Below are 16406 nucleotides of genomic sequence, written 5' to 3' on the forward strand. Positions count from 1 at the left end.
CCCTCTCCTCTCTCCCTTCCCTATCTTTCTCTTCGACTCCCTCGTTAAATCATGTAATAACCCCGGAATCACGGAAGTTGTGAATAATGATTACTCAGAGATTTCGTTTTATTATTTTTTGCACACGATCTTTCGGCGTCTCTTTTCTCGAACTAGCGAAAGCATAGAATCAGCTCTGCTCGACACTAGACATGAATGGGGGGGTACATGTTACAACAGTAAGTGTTACAATGGTATAATAATCCAACAAGAATACATCAATGTGTGTGTGACTGCGTTTATATAAATGCGAGGACCGGGAATGGGTCGGCTGCGTGTGAACGATTTGACGATCTCGTCTACGAATTCTACTCCGAGATACGCCGGCTGTGATTGCCGGCTCATTACTATTTACGATCAGTGTATATATAAGTTACATAATAATAGGTGTAATCCTTCCCGGCGCGCACGTTTTCCGCCGTCCCGAGAGAAATCGCTCGCGGAGAGCGACGGGACTTTTCTTGCTCTCTTTTCTCTCTTTGCTCGTTACGACAAACGATCTGTTTCGGCTTTTTTTTTTTTCTTTTTACAGTCGTCCGATAATACAGTGAACAGTGAGTTGCTCTGAAATCTATCTGGAAAAGTGATTCGAAACGGTTTGCGCACCGCGGTATTACAACGTATTACTGACCACAGGCCAACCCATCGAGGTCAAATTATATGATTATCAATAATAGCTTAGCGCATGTACAATTTTTTAGTCGGATTAACAAACGTTTCGTCTCCCCTTTGCTCTCTCTCTCTCTCTCTCTCTCTCTCTCTCTCTCTCTCTCTCTCCCCCTTTATCCCCGTCTTTCCTTTCCCTTCGTAAGCCGGAAACTGCGAGTGTGATATTCCGGATAGTACAATTATTTCAGATACAAAGTTTTCGAAGGGCATTCCCTTTATCTCGCAAATACACAAAGTGGTGTAGCGCTTTTCTCTCTCTCTCTCTTTCTATGCATCATTTTATGCGCTTTCGCGATCATTATATTAGCTCCCTTTATTTCTTTTTATTCTTTAATGTATAGGAAAGAGAAAATAAAAACACGAAAAATAAACATACTATAATGATTATCAAACATACATTTATTACCGCGCGTATGCGTGTATCATTTTTTTTCCTTCTCTCAGCTATGAAAAATAATAGCAGAATATACGTTATATTTATGTAATATTTAATAATATATAAGGTGTGTCTTCGCGCGGGGCCCACATGCGTTTTCATTTTCAGCTACATCGATAAGTGTTTAATCATTTTTTTTTTTTGTTCTTTTTACTTTATTAGATTATATTTGCGTTCGCTATCGTATTTTTTTATTTTTTATTTTTTTAGTATATTCTCGTACTTTACGTATATTAAGCAAAACTACGGTAAGGAAAAACTTAAAATTTAAAACGTCGAGCGTACATATAGCAACTCAGGTTGGTTATTTATCGTTATTATTACTCTTATGTCCGGATCACTATGAAAATTCGCAACTCTATATCTCGTACAAGGCTACAGCAAGTTAAAAATAATAAGAGAAACACGAAATGCACGATGTCCAGGCATCGTGCATATCTAAAACATACGTGAAACGTAATATACATATTCCTTTTTTTTGGGGGGGAGGAATCATTTAAAACAAGTTATTGAAATTAAATGATCTCGTCTCTTTGTTCTCTTCTTTCTTTTTTTTGTTCTTTTCTCGATTTTTGCAAGACGACCTAAGTGGCTCTCTACGCGGCACGAAAACGAAAAAGAGATGAGAGCGGATAACGTATAGCGAAAAAATCTCTCTCGTCTCTCGAAATGAAAGGATACAAACTACATTATACGAATTACGTTTAAGGCGTTAATTAGAGAGTCTAGCTGAGATGGCTGCATCATAATATTCTGTGCTGAAGGAGCATCGGTGATCGAAATAAAATGAGAACAGCCATTCGGAAAAGTCGAGCGCGTTAATTACGAACAACTTCTACTCGCGCAACGCGAGAGAGAGGCGCGGATCAGATATCGCGAGGACACCCGATCCCTTTTTCGCGCGACTCATTTTAATAATCATTTCCTCGTTAAAGCGCCTGCCGCTCCGGCACAAAGATTATCGAGAGTTAGTATTATTACTCGGTGTATAATTAATTTTTTTTTCCGTTATCACAACACACAATGCTTCAAATGTCATTATAGATCGTTACTTTATAAATACAATAGATTACTCGTGTCTTTTTAATGGTATGTCGGTATCATAGACGAGTTTCGTGGGCCCCTCTTTCTTTCTATCTCGTTCTCTCTCTCACTCTCTTTCTTTCTCCCCATTTCTCTCTCTCTCTCTCTCTCTCTCTCTCTCTCTCTCTCTTTCTCTCTCTCTCTCTACTTATTACAACGAAAAGCAGGCACGCATGTCGTACGCGCCTGTTTCTTTTTTTCACGTCATTCGTGTTTTTTATGCGAGTTTCAATATTATATTTATTTTCAACGTTTCTGCATCTGCTGTATTCAATGTGTGATTTCCCTTTTTTATACCTTTTGGCATTATACGCTTCGCGCGTTTACAATAAATTATTTCACGTTATTTCATTACTCACATCAGCGCAGTAGCGACTGATCGCGTTGCATAACATCGTATATTTGTGTCCTTACATTTTGTATCCGGTATATATCAAGAGTTCGATTTCTCAGAAAGAAAATCATCTATCTTTACGTAAAAGCGTAAAGTGGCATTTTACTCTCAAATTCATCATTAGTATTCGTCAGATTCAGAAAGTCGGCTTCTAGTGCTGTATGTATATGTGTATGTTTACATATATGTGTGCGTGTGTGTGTGGATGTCGCGTTCAGAGCACAGTTGACTTGTCGATTTTCGAAATTTAAGTTCTTTCATTTGCCTCATTGCGTAAAGAAATACTTCCGTACCGACCATATTTGTAACGTACTTGCGAGGTAACGCACGCTAATCGTTAAGTGATGAGACTCGAATGATATTGAACGATACACATCCAAATAATATTGCATATGTGAGACGTGGCTGATGCAAACTCGAAATAAATGTCCGCGCACGTATCGCATAAAACGTGACGAGTCAAATCATTTCCACATATGCTCGGCGCACGTTGAAGCTGACTTTACATAGTTACGATTCATTTCAGTTATTCGTATATGTATACATGTATATATATTTATATATATGATGTGTATATGTGTGTATGTGATGTATGTGTATGTCCTTTTATAATCCTGTTCCTACAAGCAACTCAGGAAACTGAGAGCTTCGGAAACGTAGGAGAACGTGGGATTCGTTTTTTTCTTTTTCTTTCATTTTTTTCAGCAAAATTTCCCCGCGGATGTCATTTCTTTATAACATCCCCGTTCCCAAAGCACTTTCTTCTTTCCGTTGCCTTTTCTTTTTCTTCTTTTCTTTCTCTTTCTTGCCTTCTCTGTCATTTTTCCTTCCCATTTATCCTCTCACAGGATCTCATCCGTTTAACCCTCACAGGCTCGTTAACTGTCATTTTACTCAAATTATATAAAGTTTCTCATTGTCCTAATGCATTTTACGCAATAACAAATCTACAAAAATATAACATTTTATCTTATCATCTCTCTTTTATACTATTCTCGATAAATGGTTTTTCTTCTTTTACTCGTTTTAAAGTACCTCCGTGCACTTAGACGCACACATGTCTTTGCATCCTCACCCTCGTTACTTACTTTAATAATCGTGTTCTGTCGTGCTGTCTTGCTCTTTCCATTTCGCTGTTTTATATATCGTTCCAGTTACAAACACTAACTGATAGTAACGTTACCTCAATGTTGTAATTTCCCATTCAGCGATGTAATTGTTATAAATACAGCGCACGTTATATCGCATTTACACTATTGATTGAGAAATTACATAATAATGATATAACGTTATCGTTAGTTGGTGTTCACTGGAACTTCTATCGATAAAAGAACTTGCTCTTAAACTCCGATGATCTTTGGTAGAAAGTCTTTTAGACTATTCTACTCATAAATAGTAGATATTTAACATAATCATTTCCTAGTCCCGGTGCGCGATTAACACGCGCATCTGGATTCTGTATGTACACCATATAGCCATCACACTATCACTTCTCTAAAGTAACTGTTTATATGTACAATTAAAGGGATTATATTTCGAAATATGCTACAAAAGGCGCGCGCACGTGCATTCGTGCACACACATACAGAACACGCGTCTTCTCTTTGGAGCAACCAATCTGATATATAATTGAATTTCTCTTTAAAACAATTTTTTCATCTAACACTTTAATTCTCTCACGTAAGTCAATGTATCATCGATATATCCATCTCGAAATATAAGCACGAACAAGCATACGTGTACGTGAGACAAACGGCAAACTATGGAAACTGGACGAACACATTTCAACATAAAACGTACGATTCGTCGGTTCTGGACGAATGTTTTCACGTGTGCCGTGATGTAGCATATTTGCTAAACAATTATGAGGCGTATCATGAGAGTGGCATCAACAATCATCATCCTTATATACGCCCGCACGGGCACCCTCGCGATAAGCCTCAAGTCTGTAGTTGTTAGAAACGTTATCGTACCTAAAAACTTCAAATTTAATTCAAGTTCATTCACTCACGGCTCTCTCTTCAACACAACAGCAAATAAATATATGACCTAGATTGCGTGCACGCATGTACACACGACGAATGCATACGTTGCCCGCAGTACCCCGTATGTACAAGCGTCGGCAACGACATAACATCCCGTACTTTATATACATCACTTTCTCACCGTCTCTCTCGCTCGATGTAACACACGCTACAATATTCACAAATTCTCTGGCGTACCCATAAGTACTCACTCACGCACAATACACAGGCACAACTTACGTATAATATACTATATGGGAACTCTAATATCTAAATCATATGTATATATAAATATATATTTTACCTATATGAAAAAAGAGAGCATCAGTCTCCATGTGCTGATGAATGTCTCAGTGCTCCATCTGAGTTCTTCCTTATCTACAAAAATCAGTAAGTGCTATCCTATTACAGTTTGTGTGCGCGTATGAATGTGTCTGTGTGTGTGAATGAGTGAATCAGTTTGTGTATGTGTATGTACGTGTTTTAGCGTGTATCAAGCTACTTTCTTCACGTTCAGACCGGAGCACTGAGACTGTCGCAGCGAGCATTTCATATAATACCGGAAAATATATATTTTCGTGTAAAAAAAATAATCACACTTCTTAAGAATTAAATACTTATAGCAGCTGACGACTTGTTCTGAGTAGTAAAATTAGCGCACGCATACACTAATCAGTCGAGTTCCATTCCATGGTAATGCGAGCGAAATTAGCTCGTTAGCACAAGCACGATTTATTTCTTTGTCTGTCTTTCCTATCTTATACAGAGTGGTACGTTTTGGCAGTGAGGACATGTCAAGAACGGGTAAAATCTTTGTACCACATGCCACGCATTAAAATAACCTCGTGGCATGGACACCGTGAATAAAGATTTCCTGTCTCCTATTATTAGTTCAACATTTTGGCCCCATCAGAGCTTTAGACATATCGAGTTATTGCGCACGTAACATTTAGTTGTAACGTACAGCTTCCACAAAATAATGTAAGCTCAATTCAAAAGATAATTGCGATACGTTGAATACATATATGTATATTTTATATACATACATGTATATATGCTATTTTATATACAATATGCAAGGAGAGTCATCTAATGTTGGATTCTATCTCTAACATTGGAAATATCCCTGTTGATTTTTCTATCATAAGAAAATGTGTAAGAAATAAATTGTGTACACTTGGAAAAAAAGTTTGGCTAATCACAATATTTATCCTTTCCAATTATACAATTTATTCTCTACGGCCTAAACATCTTCCTCTAATATAAAAAAAAGCAACAGAGATACTTTAGAATCTAACGACTAGAATTTAGGTGACTGACCCTGTATATGCTGTACAAAATAATATATATTCTTACAGCATCTTTTTTTCAATTTTTCTTTTACGTTCAATTTTGACAAAAAAGAAAAAAAAGATACTCGCAAGTCATTGTACTATTGCCTACTCCAGATTTGTCAAAATCTCTCGAATTAGAAGATATTGTCCGAAGAACCGCAACGTACAGTAAAACTTTATCCGAAAAGTAAACTTTAGCAACATTACTAAATTTTCTCATTCGACGTAACAATCATCCTAACGACGTATATTCTCGAATGTTACCAGTGCACAATCGCTCAGAACATATAAGTAGATTTGTTTTGCAGTCTTGAGTCACATCCGGGAGTGATTAGTCGACGGAGAATTTCTCCGTTTTTATAGATACTTAATTTTCTGTGGCGACTGGAGTGGCGAGCGGCGCATCGCCCTGACCTTTCTCCACGCTCTTGCCGTTTTCCGTCGCGTCGTCAAATTGACCTGGCACCGGCAGCACCTCCTTCGTCGAGTTCACATTCGAAACTGTCTCGCTAAGAACAGTACGACAATGGGCGTTATATACGTTGCTGTATCAACCCTTTGAGCACCAAGAGTGCACGTGAACACCCTTGAAGCGCAAAGGATAGATCGAATGTAATAATTGCAAGTATATTAGAATCGGATGGAGATTCGAGACGCTTACTTATAATCGGTAATTCCGTCGACATTGATACCGCGGCCTCTGCTGTTGTCTTTTTTTTCAATTTCTTTAGTTTTCTTGATAGTGGTTTTCTTCTTGCCGGTCGCCTGGAAAAACAGTCGGCTGTTTATAACGCTTTTTTTCTCCGAATCGAAGGCAAGAGCCGAGGAAGTGACAGATTTACCTTCAACTGCGTCTTTTTGCCGCGTCCGGCGATTGGAGCGCGGTTGTTTCCGCGTGTGTGAAACGTCGGTCGACCCATCGGATTGAAGCCACGAGGAAGACTGTACTTAAGCCCACCGATTGAAGTTACCTATAACAAAATTACCGAAATAGTGACACATGCAGAGTTAATAGGATACCGTAGTGTACTGCATAAATCTCTGCGATTTGTTGCACAATAGCGTTGATCTGTTTGCAAGAAACGTGACTTAATGAACACAAAGTTTTATTGTAATTTTATATATATTATATAATATTATATATACAATAAAAAATTGATTTAAATGTTACAAATTCACGACGGAAAGCGTCGTCGACACGAGTATACTGTTTTTCACTATATGTAACGTGAGAGAACCATTATTAATTGAGATATATTCATTGCATTATAGACTATTAGAGGTCTCTTTTGCAAGCTATACTTACCTCTTTGTCAAGATCTTCTACTCGATAGAGTAGAGAGATATCTCTCTATTGCTAATTGTAAAATGAGGTTGGAGATATAGGAGACAAGGTGTTTTACAAGTTTCGCTTTTGATTCTGATACTAACTATAATTATAACAAAATTAACGAATTATTACATTTTTTCAGCTTGATGAATTAAAAAATACACCGTTAAATTAAAAATTGACTAGTAGATAAATGAGAAAAGTACAATCTTCATATATCACTGAATTTTTTAAGTTGAAATAAATGTATATAGATAATGAATTTAATGTACGATTAGTCTGATTTACTCGCGCGTATGCGAGTTGTAATTACATTATTCATATAATTGTTTCATTACTTGATAATGCATTATTCAGCTAGTTAAGTGCTATTTGGCTGTTACTTAAACACGCAAACGGAATAGAACTTAAAATAAGGAACAACAGTTAAAATACTAGGAATTAAAATATATAGTAGTCTTTATTTTAACAGTGTTTATACTACATATAAGAACATGCAAATACGATGATACAAAATTGCAGTCATAAAAGGTAAATAAAAAAGGAGCCAAAAGAGCTTTTACACCGTAGAAAAGAAGTTTTAACGGCGCAACGGAGTATATAGCGCATAAAACTCATGTCGTATTACATAGTTGTAATAATTGTTGCTAACTCGAGTAAAATGAATTTGATATGCTTGATGCTTAACATATAAACTTCAGCATACAGCATAATTTCAACGTCCACTGATAGTACGTCTACGTGCAAAGTCGCGAAAGACTGGCTGCGTTCAGAAAACACAGCTGATCAGTGAACGGTCAGTGATTATTGGTTCTTACTGTTAGATCTCTAACTTTAGACCAATTACATTGACGAATTGCTCAACTGTTGTGCAACTGTTGAGTTCGCTGAACGCACCCACTGATATAACACCAGAGTCAGGTTCGCGTGATGTAACGTTTCTCCTAGATCCAACAGAGATCGGGCTATTCGACGAAATACGTCTCTACTAATATCGAGGTGTCATCGTCATCGTCATCGTCATCGTATATCCCTTCGCAACGATAGCGAATCGCCGAACAATTGCGATTGAAAACGCTTTCGAAATTATATCCTACCTGGGGTGGAATACGTCCACGGGGATGTCCTTGTAGGGGTTGTGGCAAGCGGCCGGGCTGTCCATAATTCGGACCCCACTGGCCCACGACGACACCGGCGATCTCCAATTGACCACCGCGAGACGGAATCGGACGTCGCATTAAACCACGTTGTGGCATCGCGCCGCCACCGCGACCACGCATCAGCCCGTCGTTGATGGGACAGCCGGCGGGCAGAATATTTGAAGGAACAGATACACGGATACCTGTGACGATGAGAAACAAAATCGTTATAGGCAGATATTTTGTTTTAACGATTAAAAATGATATACATTTACAACACACACTACAAAGATACTACAGAAATTAAATGTTATCAATATATTAATCATATAATAACGCGATAATAACCATGAATGCGTTTCCATGTGAGATATAAATATCATATTTTTTACCAACTTAGCGTTGCGTAGGCGCAACAGCTGATTTTACGGCAACAAAATTGTCTACTGTAGAAAGTTTAACTCGCTTTTAATTGTCAGGAACACTGTCACAGCCTTGAGATTCGCAAAGTCATACACTGAACTCCGCAAAGCAATATAGCTGACTCTTACTTTACTTCCATTCGAAGCATCCTATCGCACGAGATCGTATAGGGTGCAAGGAGATTGGAAGAATTGTTAAACCGTGTATTGGGCGTCAGCAATGAAGAGTCAGCAATCGAAGTCGGGGTTTTCCGATTGCTGTTAATCGAACTACCCGCATCTTCGAACACTAATACTCTTTCATTTGTTCGCGACAGATATTCGATATCGTTGTGATATTAAGCGAAGGGAATAAGTTAATGCACCTGGAGCGACTGGTAAAGGTGGGCGTGCGAACATAACGGTAACTCCTTCTAGTATCGCTTTTCGCATTCTCTCGACCTTCACCACACGATCTATGTGTCCGCTACAGAGTTCCAGTAAATTTTTGGCAATGGTAGCACGAGCCAGGGTGTGATGAAACAGCTTTCCGTCGAAGTAGAGCCAAGGACAGCACATTAACCAGGGAATCGGTGCGCCGCAAGCGTCGTTCGCCAACAACGCGGTTTCTACACCAGCCATAAATAACGTGGCCAATTGCACACCACGTGAAGTAACCAGTGGAAGCTACGGATAACGTGTTGAATGTCAATACACTTGGAGAATCGAAATATTCGCGTGTAATACATATTATATCACTATATTTTTCTCAAGAGAATCAAGTTTCATGATTTATTAGAAATTACTAAATTTCTCTGAAAAGAAAAAAAAATTAATTAAAAAATGAAGTTTAATGTAATTATATTAATCTAATTTCCTAATTAATATTATTAGGAAGAAATCACTAAATAATCTCCTTGATTAGTTTTAATGTCTATTTATATAAAAACAATATATTTTACCTGTAAATCCTGTAAGTACTGAGCGTTCATAAGTTCTGGCGAGAAGGCCTGCGCGATAAAGGCGTCCAGTTCTTGGCGTCGTAAGATTTTTATTTTATCAGAAAAAGACATGATGTATCTGCGAAAGACAATTCATCGATCGCGTTAATTGAGGTAAGTTAATTAGTTTTCGCGTCGCTTCCGAACGGCATCTCTGAGCGTTAGGAAGAGGAGAGTGTCGTGAGGGTGGAGCGTCAGGTAACTCAGTGGTTTAGAGCAGTCGCCCGGCAAGCGAAAGATCCGGGTTCGAGTCCCCGGCCTAGCAAGACCGCGCTCTCGATATTTTTCTCTTTCTGGAACGAAAAAGATACGCAGATCTCGAACGTACGGCGTCCCGCCGCCACCTAGTATGCCCTCCTCCTTCTATGGTTTCCGTTCGGATACGACTGCACACGAAAGTTTCTCAGAAAGATGAGAAACGATCGTACAAAAAACTTATCTAAAGAGTTTTTTGTACACGAGAACTGAAAAGGCTTCGAGCCATGAATGATTCAAGTCGATATTCACCTTAAAACACATGCCATAACCAACAGATGTTGCGGAACATATGAGGTATTTAACATGAGAGGTGTATCTGATCTCATGCATGTTAGAAATCCTCTGAGCCTCCGCCGTTTGTCGTCAATAACTGTGCTAAAGAACAGGAAGTTGTGTTAGCTTATAGTACGTACGATAATTCGCTCAACATCTAATTTTCTAACATTAATTCGCAGCATCGTTGTCGCATACGAGACAACAAACTGCGTAACTTAATCGAACAAACAAATTGCTTACCCAAACCATAAACGTTGAATCGTAGGTACACCCCAACCGATCTGCTCTGCTTTCACTAATTCAGGTGTTTGATACGGATTGGACTTGGACCAAACCCATTCTTTGATTATAACATCTGGCACTTCAACCTTTTCGCTATCTGTCAGACAAATTCTTAGAATTAGAATTCGGCGCAATAGAGGAATCCGGCACCACACTTTGTACAATCTTCAAATTACGCAATTCAGAACTTACCACCCTTCTCTTTACTCTTTGTGGCCAGATACATCCGATGGTGAAGATTGAACAGAATCGCATACACCATTTGTCGAATAGGTCTATAAATCAGATGAATGGAGGGAAATTCACGGTGATTCTCATCTTCCAGCAAAACCGGTAGTTTGATTTCTCCAGCAATGAGGATCTGATAGATGTGTGGCGACATCAGTCCCTTCTGATGGCGTTCCGAGGCAGTGCGCATCACTTCCGGCACAGTAGTGGGGACACTACTCGTCTTCTCCGAATGTTTGGCGGAATCGGCAGTTGCGTGAGACGGCGATGTGGCAGAAGAGCTACTGCTTGAGCTCGACGAGCTGATTAGAAGATTGTGAGTGCCGTTAATGGCGTGGCCGTTGCCTGTTCGGGGATTCGTGTGTTTAATACAGTGCTGATACAAAAAAGAGAAAGCCATAGAACACGCACGTCAATCGATTTGTGCACAGCATACGTACTTTGTTCTTCTTCCGTGCGTATAGGATCGGCGTCTCCATGGCCTTGAATACCAGGTGGGTCGATCACGATTTGCGGCGCTGACTTTGCGTTGGCCGTCGCCTGCTTGTACGCGTTCAAACTCTCGCGCTCACTCTCCAGAGTTTCGGATGCAAACCGCGACGTCTCCAGATTAGAGTCGCTTTCCGAGACTGACGGCGTGTCCGTCGTCTGATTCGAATGAACCTGTGCGCTCGGTTTGGAGTCTACTTTATGAACTGAAAAAATCCGCACACATGCAGAGTGCAAATGAATACGCATATTTAAAGTGGGTAGAGGGTCATTGATAATCAACTTTTGTTCTGGAAGTCATGTCTGAAACGTCGTATGTTACGATTTCGTATTATAGACCAGAAAAGTTCCCGGTGTCAGGACGTGTTAGAAGGTATTCGTTGTGGAACATTGAAATATACAGAGTGACTGACGCAAGACATACAAAACGTAGGCAGATAGAGTGTGAAAACACCTGGCATGTTGCAAGCAATCATGTAAAATTTTGAAGTATTGATAAAGAAAAATTTAACCAGAACGCATGATATTACGGGACGAGCTTTATAAGCGCAAAATCTTAAAAAATTACAAACTGAAAAGAATGTATAAGTTTCTAATTGCATTCCATAGCGTTCTGTCTTCGTCTATCCTTTTTACTATATTCTACTAAGGACTACAGTATAATAAAACAATGGAAAGAATAGGCTATAGGCTGTACCTGCATATTTTACTATAAAAAAATAATAAAATCACTGTGGAAAGGATGAGACAGGCTGCGTTCCGATATTTACTGTCAGTTCACGTTACGTATACAATAAATTTTCAGTGAATATCGGATACGTCATCCTTTCTATTCTTGACCACACTGTAGCTTAGAAAACGGAGGAATTTGGGACCATTCCAGCTCAGGCCAGGTAAGAAACGTAAACAATAAGAAAATACTATTTCTTTCTCTTTATTTCTCTTTCTGACTTAAACCTTAAGTCAGAAAAAGATAGAGAAATTGATAGATTGTATTTTTACCTTTCGTTGGTTTCACAGGTTTGTAGTGCAAAAACCCCTCCTTCGTTCCGTTCAAATAATATTGTATAGACTGTCGCAACTTGGAACATCTCGGGTCGGACGTGGAACCGAAGACTTTTTGCGAGACTACATCCAACTCCACGGACGGTAGTTCTCTGACAAAATTCGCAATTGTTTTGATCGTCTGTTCGACGCTCGTCTTATTGATATTAGTGCTAATGTTGAGTTTCTTGTAGAAATCAGCCAAGTCATTTTCGGTTAATATGTAATTTCCTAGCAATGCTGCCAGTATGCAAAGTCTGTCTGATGGTATATTGAGGGCTTTTGTGAGTTCGGAGAGTATGTATTCTTTCGTATCTAGAGAACCCTGTAGGCAAAAAAAACCTGTCAGATAAAAGTTTACGTGACTACAGTATGTAAAGATAAACTAAGTGAAAAACCAGAAATGTACCATCTGTACATTTGCTATCTGGTAGAAATGCTTATCCTAGCAAATATTGAGACAGAAAAAATCGCATAAACATCAACTTAGTGGAAAAACGTACTTTGTACGTGAGCTTCAGCTGTTCAGACGAGAAATATCGCGGAGGATCGAATGCGGCATATTCAGCGTCATCGGCTATCAGTCCATTATAATTATTTTCACGACAATAGGCGATCACCTCCTGATGATGGTCGTCCATGCTACAAAGCTGTTGAAGCGACCGTTAAATTACCGTGATCTTTATTAATCCAGTTCTATAATAGATGTAGTAAGCTTTTAACCTTATGTTTCGAGGTCTATAATTTCTAGCAAAAATCGTTTTACGCACTGCTTTAAAACAGTTCACATTTGGTCAACTCTCTTAAAAACATTTGTAACCGAAAATCACGCTATAGTTTTGCGGTTAGAGCATAAGGCTAAAGGCTTATTACATTTATTGTAAACCCGGATATAGATTCCCACAATTATCGGAAACGTGAACTTACAACTATGACATTTAAATGCCTGAGGGCCATGCGTAAGCTGGTTCTTAAGCAGACAGGCGGAGTCCACCAAATTTTTGGCGGAGGCGTGCCTTTAGTTATTATATGTTTCAAGACCTGAAACGATTTTTTGTTCATGAATCTTATTTCCATCTAACGATCCTATTCTAAAAGCAATGAAGCAATGAATTAAGTACACTCTTTTAATTGCAAAGTCCTTATTTTATAAATAATTGTTTTAAATATAATTTGAAACTTTTATATATAAAATAACATATAGAAGAAATCTATAATTTCTTTGTAATTTTTGGCCGAAAATGAAATGCACGTATGCTTTTCATTTTTGATTACTTACAATTACCATAAATAACTCAAATCATATAGCAACTTTCTCGGCAAAAGTGTCTTATAACCAATTAGAAGGTTTATAAACTACTTTTTTAGGCACTTTTACTTGTAAGAGAAAGTTTAGAATAAGGACCAATCTTCTATTCCTCTTATACCTCTGTGCCATGTATAATGCTACTTTAGAATTAAAAAGGCGTATATATGTCTAGAATAAGATCCTAGTCGCTTTGCTTGGACGTGCGACAGTGTCGCGACGACTTACATTGTTGACTTTAGCGCGTACTTGCAACTGATTTTGCACCCAATCCGCTCGCCGAGGTGACTCGAAACATCCATTAAAGAATACGGCCAATTCTAAGTTCGACATTTCCATTGCCTGTATGAGAACAGCTAAAAACTGTAGCATGCGATTCCATTGTCCGCCACAGGCCCAATCTGCGTCGAAATCTTCGAGTTATTGACAACTCAGGAGTAATACAGAGTAGTAACCAAAGTCTGGATTTAAGTGACGTTTTCCTCATTTCAAGCATTTGCCAAAGGCCGAGCGCTGCGAGAAGGAATGTCGTTCGCCGATTTTGCGAACGGTACCGTCGCGCAGAATAAAAGAAAATAAGGCTGTTCTTTCTCGCGCTGAAACTTCTTTTCCCTTCCACGTTCGGTTACACTCCTGTTTTAGTTAAAAGACACAAAGTGCAACTTAATTCAGCGGGAAAGAACAAACCTTCATCGTATCGTTAATAAGTTTCGTCCGTTTTTGACGCTCTGATCGTGCTGATAGCATTATTTTATTGTTATTGTTTGTTACATGTTAAAAGTAGAGTGCTGCTTTCAGTAGGAAAATATCCTAAACAAACGCAATCATAGACAGCACTGCTTTTCGCGGCACTCGACTGTTGGCAAAAGCTTGGAATGAGGAAAATAGCTCAGATCCGAACTCTCATAATAATTTCAGTAAATGTCATGTAATGATAACATCACATTCCAGATAGCACAAGACATCTCAGAATCATCCTGAGATATATCCAGGATATTCTGAATACATTTAAAATAATCTTAAAATATCTTGCACTATTTGCGATCGATGATGATATATTACTATCCACTCAACAATGTGCAAGTGCAATGTAACACACGTTGTATACAAGTTATTGTTGAATGGGAAATTGCATGTGTTGTATATATAAGCATAATGTACATTATAATATGTGATAGATACGATTATGCATTGTTTGCGTTCAGCGAACAAAGTTGTCATTCTCACGAGTCTATATTTTTCTTTATTTATCTATATTTTTTGGATAATTTTTTGGATTTTTTCACTTGTTTATATATTTTTATACATCTATATTTTTTTAGATCTATGTACTTTTTTTAGATCTATGTACTTTGAGGTTTATGTACTTTTACATGATTCAGTGTTTTTCATATACCTATCACTACTATTATGTTCTCTAAACGCTGCCAATGATGTTACTGTCAATTTTATTATTAGCTTGATGTTTCACCTGAGAAATATCCACCGTACAAACGATCTAAGCAGCATTCTCCATCAAGAACTAGCCTTAATTTAGTAGTATTGGAAAGCTGTTGCCCTTTGATGACGCGGCCACGTTGCCGTTGTCCGACTAGACGCCCGGTTTTCAAAAGGTCCACCATTACAGTGCTTCCTTGCACGCAATTACCATCGAGGAAAGCTTGCAAGTCTTGAATGCCCATTTTGGTTAGTTTCAATACGCCCTAGTTGCTACCCAATTGCAAGTGAAATTGGTTTGTTTTTGTGTTTTTCTTTTATTTCCCTGATGTAATAATTTGCGATCTTTTTGGATTAATAAATTATTTTTGCGTCCCGCAATGTGTTGTTGTTACTCTTGAAGTCGGTATGCCTTTCGCAGTATTTTTAAGATGTGAAGAAACCTAATTTCAATTTCAAAAGCTTCAACCTGCAAACAAAGAAAAGCAAGATATTATTCACAGCACTGCGTGTCGACAGTGAAGCGTGAACGCGAGAAGTTTCACATTTCCATTGCTCAATTAGATTAATCAGCTTTTAAATTCAAGTAGAAAAGAGAGTTCAGGGTCTTTATTCTAAACACTTTTTCATTAATAAAAATACCTCTAAATGTACTTATTGGCCAATCAGAAAGCTCAAAGTTACATTTAGATATATTAATACTTTTGCCAATATAAAAGAAGGAAATTTTAGAACTTCAAGTTTGCATGAAATTTTGGGATCTTTATTTGGAACTTCCTTTCATTGATGAAAGTACTTCCAAATGTGCTTATAAGTCAATCAGAAGGTTATAAATCACATTTAGAGATACTAATAAAAAGGAATGAAATTTTAGAAATAAATTTGTAAAATTAATTACTTTTCTAAAAAAACAAATGAACAAGAAGAAAAAGTTAACATAAAAATATCAAAACTTGGACACATATCTGATTCTGGACATTCTCAAAGTTCTGGTTTTTTATTGATAAATATTTAAATTTTTAACATAAAATCTATACATACATTTTATTTTATTTTCAAAGGTTTAAATATTAGTAATTAAAGACTAAAACTGCAAGGATGTCCAGTTAGATGTGTGTCCGTTTGCCTTAGTAGCATATATCACTTATGTTTTCACTCACTCACCACGCACGCACGCACACACACACAACTGCATATATATATATATATATATATATATATATATATATATATATA

General features: G+C 37.9%; 1 protein-coding gene across 2 annotated transcripts in view; it reads right to left on the bottom strand.

Annotated features, from left to right (window-relative positions):
• Positions 1-219: 219 nt before the first annotated feature.
• LOC116848573 (constitutive coactivator of PPAR-gamma-like protein 1 homolog) overlaps positions 220-16406 on the bottom strand; it is a 17545-nt gene continuing 1358 nt past the window's right edge. For both annotated transcript variants that reach the window (XM_032824823.1, XM_032824824.1), the window contains exons 2-16: positions 15205-15639; positions 13962-14134; positions 13355-13468; positions 12931-13077; positions 12386-12752; positions 11335-11589; positions 10859-11239; positions 10625-10763; positions 10358-10483; positions 9812-9929; positions 9236-9536; positions 8407-8651; positions 6822-6950; positions 6641-6744; positions 220-6488 (exon numbers count right to left, since the gene is read on the bottom strand). In XM_032824823.1, the coding sequence (XP_032680714.1) occupies positions 6347-6488; positions 6641-6744; positions 6822-6950; positions 8407-8651; positions 9236-9536; positions 9812-9929; positions 10358-10483; positions 10625-10763; positions 10859-11239; positions 11335-11589; positions 12386-12752; positions 12931-13077; positions 13355-13468; positions 13962-14134; positions 15205-15415 (2952 nt within the window). In that variant the 5' untranslated portion in view covers positions 15416-15639 and the 3' untranslated portion in view covers positions 220-6346. The remainder of the gene's footprint in view (positions 6489-6640; positions 6745-6821; positions 6951-8406; positions 8652-9235; positions 9537-9811; positions 9930-10357; positions 10484-10624; positions 10764-10858; positions 11240-11334; positions 11590-12385; positions 12753-12930; positions 13078-13354; positions 13469-13961; positions 14135-15204; positions 15640-16406) is intronic.

Source organism: Odontomachus brunneus, unplaced genomic scaffold (assembly GCF_010583005.1).
Source record: "Odontomachus brunneus isolate Ranch 3 - 2012 unplaced genomic scaffold, Obru_v1 Obru_scaffold_097, whole genome shotgun sequence".
In the NCBI taxonomy this organism is placed as follows: domain Eukaryota; kingdom Metazoa; phylum Arthropoda; class Insecta; order Hymenoptera; family Formicidae; genus Odontomachus; species Odontomachus brunneus.